Source organism: Mesoplodon mirus (genome assembly GCF_964341445.2).
Source record: "Mesoplodon mirus genome assembly, chromosome: 2".
NCBI classification, from domain to species: Eukaryota; Metazoa; Chordata; class Mammalia; order Artiodactyla; family Ziphiidae; genus Mesoplodon; species Mesoplodon mirus.
In genome coordinates this window covers 182638444-182651210 of record NC_138977.1, presented here as the reverse complement: position 1 = coordinate 182651210, position 12767 = coordinate 182638444, and the positions used below count along the sequence as shown (strand labels likewise).

Genomic DNA, 12767 nt, shown 5'->3' with positions numbered 1-12767 from the left:
CATTCATGGGGAATGGGGAGAGCAGGAGGGTGGGGTCCCAGTCCCAGCCCAGAGCTGGGGACTTTGAATCCCTGGCTCTGCCACGTATTAGCTGTGTGAATTCAGACAAGTTCCTTAATTACTCTGTGTTTCAGTTTCCTTGTCTGTCAAATGCAGATAGTAATAGTACCTCGCTCGGAGGCATTGTGAACATGAAAGAATCCTAGGAGGGCAGGTGGGTCTGTCAGCTTTGTTAACTAGAAGAATCAGGCACCGCTCTAGTTCACTGGAAGGCAGGTACCAAGAGCTCAGTAAGCACTTAACCCCTGTCTGGTCTCTGTCACTGGGCTGCGGGCCCCAGCAAGGATCAGCCTGGGTCTCACAGTTCTTCTAACTGTCATCCCACCCCCTTGGGAACACGGATCTCTGCGACTCACCCCACCAGCAGATAAGCCCAGTTAGCTTATAGTGACATAAGTGACATATAGCACATAGTGACATTTAGTTGTGCATTTAAGTTGTGTGAAGTTGATTTAAATAAAATACATAGCGAAGCTCCTCTGGCATCCGAACTTCTCTGAGCTGGTGTCACATCTGCATGCTTTTTCCTACTAGTACCCCAGGATGATTTTAATGCTGTGGAGAAATAACAAAGAAGACTAAGGGAGAGAAAGAAACCCAAGAGGGCCCCAAAGCCAGATGTGTGATGTGGGATGTGGGAAGGGGATGGCCTGCCAGTATAGAACCAAAAAGCACAGCTGTTGCTGAGTGGATTTTGGAGAGAGGACCTTCTCACACCCCAGGGAATGAAAGCCAGCTGTGGAGAGAGCCCTATGGGGGAGGCCCCCCGTGTCCGCCAGGGTCCCTGCAGTAAGCCTGTTCTCCCTGTCTTGCAGGTGGTGCCGGGGAGCGGGAGAAGGTGCCGGCCAACCCCGAGGCGCTCCTGCTCATGGCCAGCTCCCAGCGGGACATGGAGGACTGGGTGCAGGCCATCCGCCGGGTCATCTGGGCCCCGTTCGGCGGAGGTACGGCCCGTAGCGCGCATGCTCACCCTCTAGAACCCTTGCCTCCAGGTAATCACGCCCCTCCGCCCTGCTCTGAGCCTGCAAGATCCCTCTCGCTCAGGTCTTGCTGGCTGAGTCCCACGCTTCCTACTGCAGACAGTCAGTGTTGTCCTCTTCTGCTGCTGGCCCCCAGGGGTCACCCCTCGGTGGACTAAGCAGGTCCTTGCGGGGGAGATTTGGGCCACTTTTCAAAAACATGCCCTCCTCCGACTGGATAGTCCTGGGGCTTGTGTGTCCTTACCTCCCTGTGTCCAGATCCCTGCTGAATGCTGGGTGTGTATGGGTGGTCTACACTTAGGCCAGAAGTGGACACTCAGGGTCATATCGGATGGTGAGGTACCGCGTCCTTCCCTCTGTTGTGGCTTGTGGCCCCTGCATGGCTCTCTGTCCCTGACCTGAAAACAAAGGTCGCCATTTACTCACCTGCTCCTTTATTCTACACTTTTATTGGTGCCTAAAATGTATGGAGTGGTATTCCAGGTGCTAAGAATTCAGTGGGAAACCAAAGAGAGGATGCTTCTGCCCTCCCCTCCCCCTCCATTGTCCTGGGGGAGACAAACGATAGGCAAGTAAAGGTGACTCGTGATGTCCAGTAGGGAGAAACGCAGGGAGCAAAGTGGAGCCAAGTGGAGGGTGGAGGGGGCAATGTGTCAGGTGTTGTTCATTAAGCCAACTTAATGAAGTCACCAGGAGATCCAGGGGATGCGGGGGAAGAGCATGCAGGCAGAGGGACCAGCGAGTGCAAACGCCCTGGGTTGGGAAAGGGCCATGGAAACACGAGGACCCTCAGGAAGGCCAGAGGGTCTGAGGGAGTGAGGACAGGAGGATGGAGGACCTGAGGCCTTGGGGACATAGTGGGGCTTCCAGATTTTGTTCTAAATTGATGGGGCACCAGGGAGGGCTCTGAGCAGGAGACAGACACAACTTGATTTATATTTATAAGAAGAGTCATCTGGCTGCCGTGTGAGGGGTGGGTCATAGAGACAAGAGCGGCCGAAGCAGGCTGGGCCAGTTGTTGGACCCGGGTGCGGGGCCTGGGCGTGTGTGGAAGTGGAGGAGACCGTGGAGAGCGGTCAGCTGAGACGTGTTCTGAAGGTGGGGCTGCAGGGTTTGCTGATGGTCTGGACATGGGGCACAGGAGAAAGGAACGCCGCCGCCCAGCTGTGCAGGTGCGGTCTCTGTAGGTCGGTGTCCCTGTGCAGTCATCACGAAAAGGGCTTTTAGAAAGGATCCCATGTCAGCTGGGCTGGGGCCACCAACCCCCAGCTAAGTGTGGAGAGGGGCCTTTGGGCCAGCTGTGTTCTGACCACATGAACCATGGACATCCTCTCTCTCCATGTTTCACAGTGTTTGATTGATGCACCATGCAGGCAGGGGCAGAAGCTCACCTTTGGGGGCCTCCTAAATGGCTCCACACTGTTAGCCATGGCCTCCCTGCCCCCTGGTGATCATGGCACCTTTGACCCACAGCCCCAATTTAATGGCCTGGGAAAACCCAAGCCCACCCAGGAACTTCTGCAGCCTCCACGGGCTTCCTCTGGTGCAAGGTGGTTGAAAGTGGCCCAATGGCACAGAATTGAGCCCAGACGCCCATGCCTCTGGACTTGGATTTATGACAGGTAGCACCTCTGAGCACCAGGGAAAGGAGAACATTGCCATGATCTTGGCTAGCAAGAGACTCTTTAAATGAGTTACAAAAAGCACCAAGTATTTAGCAACAATACTATGGAGAAATAAACACAATTCATTCTTACGACAGAAAACTCTACAGCAGTGAGAATGAATGAACTACAGCTCTACCCAGCAGCATGCATGAATCCTAAAAACATACCGTGAGACTAGGGCAGCCCAAGAACATGCTGTGATTCTATTTACAGAAAGTCGAAAATAGGGCAGAAGGAAACCATGTTATTTATGGGTAAATAATTAGGCAGCAAAAATATAAAGAAAAGCAAAGAAATGAATGCCGTAAAAGTCAGGATGGCAGGCCTAGTTACACAGGTGCTCATTTTATAATACTCTGCATCTCTGTGCATATGTGCTTTAAATACTTTTTGAATGTCTGCATATTTCACTACATAAAAAATCAACAACTAAATAAAACAAAGAAAGGAGAGAAACTAAAGGTCAAAGAGGCTGAGTAATTTGCCCAAGATGACACAGCTAGTCAGGAGCAGTGCTGAGAAACAGAGGCAGATGTTCTGACCCCAAAGGCTGTGCTTTGTCCCAGCCCATCCAGGGCACTGTCACGTCATGTGTGGTCTACCTGTACTCAGTGTGCTGGCTCCCTGACCCACACACGTGCCTGTCTGCCTGTTTTTCTCTGTCTCTCTGTCTCTCTCTGTCTGTCTTTCTCTGTACTTGCTAAATGGGGACCATTTGCAGAATCCCACATAGACACCAGATTTGCCCCGCCCCCGGCCTCTTTCCCCAGCGTTTATCAGACTTCTCAGGCTGTGTGCTGTGTGCCGAAGAAGTCACAAGAATTAAAACAGGAACCACCATCAAAGGCGCTTATCTCCTTTCTACCAGAAATATAGAGGAAAGGCAGTCCCAGGGGTTGGCGGTGGCAGACATGTCCGGACAAGTTTGGCACTTGAAGGGGGTCTCCATCTGCCTCTGCAGGTTTCCTGGCAAAGCTGTTATTAGCCTGGGTTCCCCTGGAAAGGAGGCTTAGAGGATCAGCCCTTCTTTCACTGTTTAATAACGGAGCCCGTGAGCCCTTTCAAGCATATTTGTTCTGGCAGAGAGTGGCCACCTCTGACAGGCACCAATGGGCAGCATGCCTGCTGCAGTCAGGGGAGAGCCCGGGCACCCCACAGAGAAAACGCCGACCAGCGGGGCAGGGGAGCCGGTCACTGTCGACGGCCTGCCCAGGGGTGGCCCTGATGGAGTGCCTCGTGTCTGGGCATTCATTCAACCAGTCAGTCATTCACTCGAGGATGTGTTCTGGGGGCTGGTGACACAGCAGTGAGTAGGGCAGACAAGGTCCCTGCCCTCGTGGGGTGTACATTCTAAGAAAGGAGACAGACAGCAGCAAGTAAGCCTGGTGTAGGTTAGATGGTAGAGAGCGCAGTGGAGGCAAATGAGGTGGGGAGGGCAAGCGGGAGTGTTGGGGGCTTGGAGTTTAGTGACATTTGAGTAAAGGAGATGAAGGGGTGAGTTACACATATATCTGGGCCGAGCGTTTTGGAGGCAGACGGCGGGGGTTGGAAGAGCAGCAACGAGGCCAGTGTGGCTGGAGCAGAGTCTGTGAAGGGGGAGAGAGGCGGTAAGGGCTGGTAAATCAGTAGGGCCTTGTCACGGTGATGACTCTGGCTTTTCCTCTGAGTGAGGTGGTGTCATCGGCAGGTCTTGAACAGAGCAGTAACCAAGCCTGACTCAGGTCCCAGCAGGATCCCTCTGGCTGCTGTGTTGAGAATGGATGAAAGAAGCAAGGACAGAAACAGGGAGACTAGTTAGGAGCACGTTACACAATCGTGCAGGTGAGAGGTGATGGCGGCTTGCCTCAGGATGGCATGGGTGATGAGGAATAATTGAGTTCTTGATATATTTTGAAGGTAGAACCAATAGTATTTCCCCTACTGGAATGGGTGAAAGGTGTAAGAGAATGAGAGAAGTCAAGGGTAATTCCAAGGTGTTTTGATCTAAGCCAACTGGAAGGATGGATTAGCTGTTAACTGAGATGAGAAAGAATACAGGAAGTGCAGTTGTTTGGAAGGAAGATGCAGAGTTCACTTTGGGGCTTATCCTGGGGTACATGTTAGACGCTCAAGTTTAAGGTATCACGTAGGCAATTTGACATTTACGTCTAGACACAAGGAGAGAAGACTGGGTTGGAGAGAGACTGTGGGGGCCATTGACACATAGATGGGGTTTGAAGCCATGAGGCTGGATGAGACACCATGGAGCTAGTGGAGGGACAGCAGAGGACCAGGGCTGAGCCCTGTGCTGCTTCCAGGTAGGAAGTCAGGGAGCAGAGGAGGAGCCAGCACAGGGGATGAGGAGAGCCAGGAGCAAGTGGGGTCCCTGAGCTGAGTGGAGAGAGCATCTAAGAGAGAAGTATCTGTGCACTGCCAATAGATCAACCAGGAGAGAACAGATGGTGAGCACAGTCCATGGTTGACTTGTCAAGGGTGGTGTTGGTGGAGTCCTGGGAGTAAAGCCTGATGATCGTGAGTATGAAAAAGGATAAGAGGAGGGGAATTGGAGTGTGATCATAGCCAACTCTTTCAAAAAGTTTGCTGTAAAGGGAAAAAGAGAAATGGGACAGTAGCTGGAGGAGGGAGTCAGGTAAAGAGAGAGTTTTGTTTATTTTTTTAAGTTGGGAGACAAAACAGCAATGATGGTACAGGTGAGGGAGAGAAGAATCGCTGGAGCACCGGTATCTTTTGTGGATATAGATGGGAAATTCCTCAATAAAATACAAAGAAATTGAATCCAGCAATATACAAAAGGATTATAACCATGACCAAATGAGATTTATCCCAGGAATGCAAGGGTGGTTTAACATCTGGAAATTAATTAATGGGATACATCAATAGAATAAAGGACAAAAACCACATGATCATCTCAATCAACTCAGAAAAGGCATTTGACAAAATCCAGCACCATTTCATGATTAAAAACATTCAACAGTCTAGAGATAGAAAGTAATTTTCTAAACCTGCTAAAGGGCATCTACAAAAACCCCCACAGATAACATCATGCTTAATGGAAAAAGACTGAATGTTTTTCAGGAACAAGACAAGTATTCTCGCTTTCACAACTTCTATTCAACATTGTACTAGACCAGAACAATTCTAACCAGAACAATTAGGCGAGAAAATGAAATAAAATGCATCCAGATTGGAAAGGAAGAAACGAGTAATCTATTTGCAGATGACATGATTTTGTATATAGAAAGTGTTAAGGAATCTACTAGAAATCTATTAGATCTAATAAAAAAATTCAGCACGATTGCAAGATACAAGGTCAATATACACAAATCAATTGTATTTCTATACAGTAGCACTGGGAAAACTGAAAATGAAATTAAGAAAACTTCATTTATAATAGCATCCAAAAGAACAAAATACTTACCAATATATTTAACAAAAGAAGTACAAAACTTAATACTCTAAAAATGACAATACATTCTTGAAAGAAATTAAAGACCTAAATAAATGGAAAGACATCCCATGTTCATGGATCAGAAGACTTGATATTGTGAAGAGGGCCCCACTGCCCAGTGGATCTCTGGACTTCCATGCCCCACTCTAGGAACAAGACCCCTGGGGAGGCCCTGTTGGGCAGCACCTCCTAGCCAGCTCTCTGTGAAAGGGGAGAGAAAGGAGTCACATGATACCAGGGCTGCCTGGCATCTGATGGGTGCTCATGGGTGAGTCCTTGCCTTGCCTGGTTATCTGGAGAGAGCCAGCAAGCCCTCGAAGGTGCCTCTTATGTGCATAGGAAGGTGCTTATTAGCAAAGCTGGTTGTGTTGAAGTATTAGAGGAGTCAGAGTGAGCACAGGTTTTGGCATCAGGCTGTGGTCTGTGTGTGATCTGGCTCTGCCCCTTGCTTGCTGCGTGACTCTGGGCATGCCACTTACCCTCTCTGTGTCCTTGTTTGTAAAATTGGAATAAGAATATCTTCTTTGCAGAATTGTCATGAGAATTAAGAGAGAAAATGGATGCAAAGTGCTCAGAACTAAATAGTTCTATTCATTCAACACAGAACGTCTGCTACGTGCAGGCGGGGCACACAGCAGGGATCAGACGGAGCTTCCATTCTACTCCCCAAGACAGAGAGTAACAGGAACGTACATCGCATGGCACAGAGCAATTGTTCTCATCAGAACCACCCAGAAGAAAAGGGAGACTGTTTTATACTCCCCCAGAGTTTCCAACTCACTAGGATTTGTGTTTCTAACAAGTTCCCAGGTGATACTGATGCTGCTGGTCTGGGGCCCACGCTTCGAGAACTGCTGTGTTAGAAGGTGGTGAGTGCTACTGAAAGAGAAAAAAAAAATAGAGCCATTTAAAATACAGTGGTGAGGGTGGGCCTAATGATAGAGTGACACCCAAAGTCTTGAAGAAGTGAGAAAGTGAGCTAGGAGGATGTCAGGTGGAAGTGTGCCAGACCCAGGCAACAGCTTGGGCAAAAACAGAGAGCATCTAATGTGGTCTTGCACCAGCTCGGAGGCAGGTGGGATGAGGGAGTGAGGGACAGGGCCAGATGCAGAGGAGCCTGATGGCAGAGGAAGGACGTGATCTGATAGATCGTTAAAAGGGCCACTCTGACTGCTGACCAGAGCGGGAAAAGGGGAAGCCGGGGGACCTGTTTGCAGTAATTCAGGTGAGAGACAAGGGTGCTTACACTATGGTGGGTGGTGGTGAACGTGAGCAGATTCCAAATCTGTTTTGAAAGTAGGACCTACAAGATCTCTTGGATGTGGGTTTGAGAGAAAGGGAGCAGTGAAGGTGGACTCCCAGGGGTCTGATCGAGCAGACAGAAAGAACCGTCATTAAGTGAGTGAGGAAGACACGGCCTAGAGCAGGTTTGGGACAATGCAGCAAGACCACAGCTCCATTTGGGCATGTATGAGTTTGAGATGCCTGTTAGTCATTAAACCAGTGGGCATCCTGAGTGGGCATTTGGATGCAGGAGTCTGGGGGTCGGGGTTAGTGCTCAGTAACTAGTAGCATGGTAACTATCCCCCCTACCCAGTGGCACTGATGAGCAAAGACCAGCAACTGTCCCAACCTTACAGGCAGCAACACAGAGTGACAGTCCTGGGGCCAGGAGCCTGGTATGGGAACGGTGTCCTTGCCCAGAGTGACAGGTCCTCGCTGGGGAGGGGCACGAGGGGCCAGGCGGCAGCCTTGCAGTGGCCATCACAGCTTCGCTGCCCATGCGGAGCCCCACCGTGATGTGTGTGTGGCTCTCACAGGCCTCTGGAGACTTTCCCCTGAGCCCCTCCAGAGCTGACAGTCCTGTCCTAGGTTCCTCAGAAATCATGGGGGAAAGAGGGGGACGAATGCGGCTCCCAGAAGCCACAGGGCAGGACACTTGACCTGGAGAAAATCCAGCCTCAGGACAACTTGGAGGTACACAAAGCAACCTTGTTAGTCCAGCCGGTTGTGGTCATTATTTGCTGGAATGACATCTCCAAACGGAAGCCCTCAAGGCACAGTCAGATTCAGTATGAAAGGTCACTGACCCCAGCCCAGGCTGGCAGTGGTGGAGCCTGAGATCTTAAGTGGGCCACTTCTCCCCAGCACTACTTACTCCAGATCCCAGCCCTTCTGGGAGATTCAAGAAGAGAAAGTCTTATTTCTAGTTCCCCTGGATGTTAACCCACCAGGCCAGTGGGCCTGGGTCTTTCCTGGCAGCCTTTCCAAAAGGGGAAAGATAGGACTGTTGCTGACCTGGGCTGGGCTTCAGTCACTGAGCCGGCAGAAGGGGCACTTGAGTCTGATTCTGGTACCCTGGGCCCATTCTGGTGGGCCCTGAGGGACCACATGCCACGTGGAGGAGAAATTGCTGCCACAGGCCTTGGACCCCATCCAGCCCCAAGCTCACAGAGGCCAGATCTGTCCTCTTCTTAGTATATGTGTCAGTACACAGCATCCTTGGGCCTCCTTCCCCTGCAGCCCTCAAGGCTTCTCCCCTGAAGTGCTCCAGGAGCCTTTGAGCTTAGATCCCCAGGACAGGGGAAATAGCCCCCAGCCACAGACCCCACTGACAGGCGGCCAGGGAGCCCGGGGCCGTTTACCAGGAGAACAGGGTGGAGGAGCAGCTGCCTTATCTTGGGAGAGCCTGGCAAGCCAGCAGGGGTGATTTATGGGGGGCTGCTCACCACTGCTTCCTGTGAAACTCAGGATGCTAACTGCTCAACTAACTGCTTTTTACCCCCCTTGCTGTCTCGCTAAGTCTGCCTTCCCTCCCAGCCGCTGTGGTGGAAATGCCCCTGCAGCTGGGCCTGCCTGGCTTTCCGTGTGTGCTACGAAGAGCTCAGATCCCAGGGCTGGAAAAGAGTTTGTCATGGTCATTGCTAAGATGAGGCCAGCGGAGGGTGTGTGCCAGCAGCACTGCGTGATGACCTGGTGACTCCCAGCCACAAGGGGAGATGTTGGGTTGAGGTAGCCACTCTCCAGAGCAGCTAATGTTTATTCAGTGTGTCCCGGTGCCGGGCTCTGCACCCCAGTTGACCCTCACAGTAGCCCTTTGGAATCAGTCCTGCTATAGCCCCTTTTACAGGTGAGGAGACTGAGCAGCAGAGAGGCTCAAGTAATCTGTCCAGGTCCCAAAGAAGAAAGCAGGAAGCCAGCATTCTAACCCAGGTCTGCTGGAGCTCGGAGCCCTGGGGCTGGATGCCAGGTCCGGAGAGAAGGATGCCGGGAGCCCTCGGGGTGTCCTGTGGTCGGGTTCGCTGGCTCTGTTTCTTCCCAGACAGCCTTGGTCCTCCACATCAGTCAGAGGAAAGAGGAAGGGGTCTCATGCTTGCCATTTGCTACTCTTGACCGTGGTTCATTGTATCAAAATTATATTGTAGAGAGGGACAGAGAGGCCCAGAGAGGTTCAGCAACTTGCCTAACAGCACACGGCAGGGTTGGGAGCAGGGGCAGCCTGCCTCCAGGGTTAGCCCATCCAAGGATGCTCTGTTGCCAGGCACCATAGTCTCTGGATCTGCGTTGTCTTAAGAGTGGTGTGGGGACAGGGGGAGGGAGGCAAGACTGAGGACAGAGGTAGTCCCCGAGGTCCTGGACCCAGCCCAGGAACGAGAGCCACCCCAGCTCAAGAGGTCACCTGTCACCAGGCGCTCCTGTGAGAGGACAGATTCCCCAGCCTCTCAGCTCCCTGGCCCACCCCAAGAGGAAAGTTTCATGACTATCTTTGCATACCCATCCCCCATCTCAGGCCCCATGGATTAAAAAGACCTCCACAAGGGTGACGTGGGTGTTGACCCGGCCAGGGTTTAACCTAGAGTTCATTGTGGCAGTGCGCATCAGAGTCCAGAGCCTTCTAAATGGGGGGCGGCTGCAGACCTCCATCCATCCGGGGAACCTGGGCAGGAGGTTGGGTGGGGGGATTCCCTACAGATTGGCCAGTCTAACTCTCTGACCATACAGGTGGGGAAACCGTGGCTCAGAAAAGAGAAAGCAAATCAGTTGCCAGAGCCCTCTGCCTACCTGGGAGGACCCCCCCACCACCGGAGTAGGTGCCTCCCCTGAGCCCTTGGACCCTTCTCTTTAACATGGGCAGAGCTGATCAGACCTTGGGGACTGTGGGCCATGGGGGCTCCAGGCTTTTCCAGCAGGTTGAGGGCAGGATACTCCCTGATTTACGGCCCCCTGGCCCCGTGAACCACCCCTCCCACCTCCACGTGTACCTGAACTCTGGGAGGGGAGAGCACCGAGCCCCTCCCCACGTTCCCAGCACTCGGGAGGACTTCAGCCCCCACCCCGCACACTAGCATCAGGACCAGGACTAGGGGGCCTCCCTGGCCTGGGGCATAATATTTAAGGGAGCACCAAAAAACTCAGTGATCAGGATGAATATTTTATTTAATTTTTTAGAATGAAAATTTAATGCAGAAAAATCCATTGTGTTAGTTTCTGATTGCTGCTTTAACAAATTGTCACAAATTCAGCAGTTTAAAATAACACACATTTATTTGCTCACCCTTATAAAAGTCGGCAGTCGGAAGAACTGAATCTTTATGATATTGAAGATAGTGAAATCATGGTGTCGGCAGGGCTGGTTCCTTCTGAGAGCTCCAGGGGAGAATGGATCTTTGCCTCTTCCACTTCCTAGAAGCTGCTCACATTCTTGGGTTTCTGCTTCCCTCCTAATGTTGCCTCCTTTTCTGTAGTCAAATTTCCTTCTACCTCCATTTTTTAAGGCCCACTGAGATAATCTAGTATAACCTCTTGTCCTCAATCCTATCTGCAACATCCCTTTTGCTAGGTAAGGTAGCAACGTCACAGATTCTAGGGATTAGGACATGGACGTCTTGAGGGGGGCATTGTTGAGCCTACTACAACCATGATAAACAGACTATCAAAATTTTAAGTAAAGACAGGATCTGTGGGTGGGATTAGGGTGAGGCAAATGAGGCACTCACTCTCAAAGTCTGTGCAAGTACAGGGTCGGATCCTGTCTTTATTGAAAATTTTGATATTTTGTTCATCATGGATTTTTTTGGCATTAATTTGTATTTTTTCAAATGTCGCAAAAGTATTTCTCTTGATTACCGAAATTTTTGGCACCCCCTTTAACCTTGCACCTACCTGAAGTGCAAAATTCACTTGCCTCATTCCAGTCTGGGCCCTGCTTTAGTAAGAGCAGGAAAGGTGACCCTACCCTACACACTGGATTTCAGATGAGCTCCCACCCCTTCCAGCCCCAGGGCTCCCCTAAGCCCTTCCCTTACAGAATTCTGCCCACAGACCCCTGGGGACCTCCACCCCTTCTTCTGGTGTTGCAGGGCCCCAGCTTTGCTTCTCTGTCCACCTGCCCTCCTGGTGAATGCCTGAAGCTGTGCACCCATCTCGGTCCTCACATTTTGCACCCTCTGGAAGTGGGTGGGATTGTGGGGTTTTTTTTCTGCGGGATAGAATCCTACTCTGGGAAGAACTCAGGCTTTGCAGAAAGCTAATATAGGTTTGAATTGAAGATCCGTCACATACTAGTTGGGTGACCTTGGGAAAATTACAAAACCTCTCTGAGCTTCAGCTGCCTCATCTGTAAAATGGGACATTAATGCTCATACAGCTCAGGGCTGCACAAGACGCTTGTGTTAAGTCCTAAGCACCCTCCGTGGCACCGGGGCGCTGGCTCCTCAGCAAGGCAGAGGGTTGGAGCCCTGAACGCCAGCTCCACAGACAGCAGCCCAGCTGTAGACTGGGCTGGGCGCTCACCCCGATGCTTGACCCAAACCGAAATCACCTGGCCTCCACCTGGAACACCTGCCTCCCATTCTGCGGGGAGGGGAATTTCCTAAAGCGAGCCCTTGACCAGAAAGAAGGGGCGGATCATTGGGAGTTGCTAGTATTCCTGCAGGTGCCTGTAACACCGAGCGTTAGGAAGAAGCGGGTCAGAGGTCTAAGCCGGGAGCGCCACGGGTGCCGGGGGCCGACTCCAGGAGCAGAGTTTCAGGAACTCGCCGGGCCCAGGCCCTGCCTCCCTCGCTCCAGGGTCCGGGCCTGGGGCGGGCGGCGGGCAAGACGCTACCTGCGCGCGTGCCGGGCATTCCTGCCGCCGCCGCGCCGCCGCGCCCGGGCGCGCCATGGGCCTGATGCCGGCCGCGCGGGCCTCCTCCGGGTGCCGCGCCTGCCCGCGGTCGCCCTGCCGCCTGCCAGCCTGCTGCGCTCCCGCCGCCGCCCGAGGTACCGCGGGAGGGGGTGCGGGCGCCCAGCGAAGCCGAGCGGAAGCGGCGTCCCTGGCCGACAGCGCGCTCGGCCCCGGCCCCACGCGCGGGCGAGGACAGCGCTGCGCCGGCGGGTCGCGGGGCGCCCAGGGGGAGGGAGGGCGGCCGGGGTGGGGGGCAGCAGCGGGACCGGTCGCCGGGCTGGGGGAGCGGGCGCGCGCGTGTTGGGGGAAGAGGCAGCGCTGGGACGCCTCCTCCTACCTCCCGCCCGGGTGGTGGGCATCCCGCGTGCAGGGATGAAGAGCCTAGTCTTCTGGGGCGGGGGAACTTGCAAAGGATCACCCCACCACCACCACCACTACTGAGAGGA

At 52.7% G+C, this 12767-nt stretch overlaps 1 protein-coding gene across 4 annotated transcripts in view; it reads left to right on the top strand.

Annotated features, from left to right (window-relative positions):
* The window catches only part of ARHGAP22 (Rho GTPase activating protein 22), a 166799-nt gene that overhangs the window by 118677 nt on the left and 35355 nt on the right, over positions 1 to 12767 (top strand). For 3 of the 4 annotated variants that reach the window (XM_082606984.1, XM_082606982.1, XM_082606985.1), the window contains one exon: positions 876 to 1052. In XM_082606984.1, coding sequence (XP_082463110.1) covers positions 929 to 1052 — 124 coding nt within the window. In that variant the 5' untranslated portion in view covers positions 876 to 928. The remainder of the gene's footprint in view (positions 1 to 875; positions 1053 to 12767) is intronic. The other variant, XM_082606983.1, reaches the window with a different exon arrangement.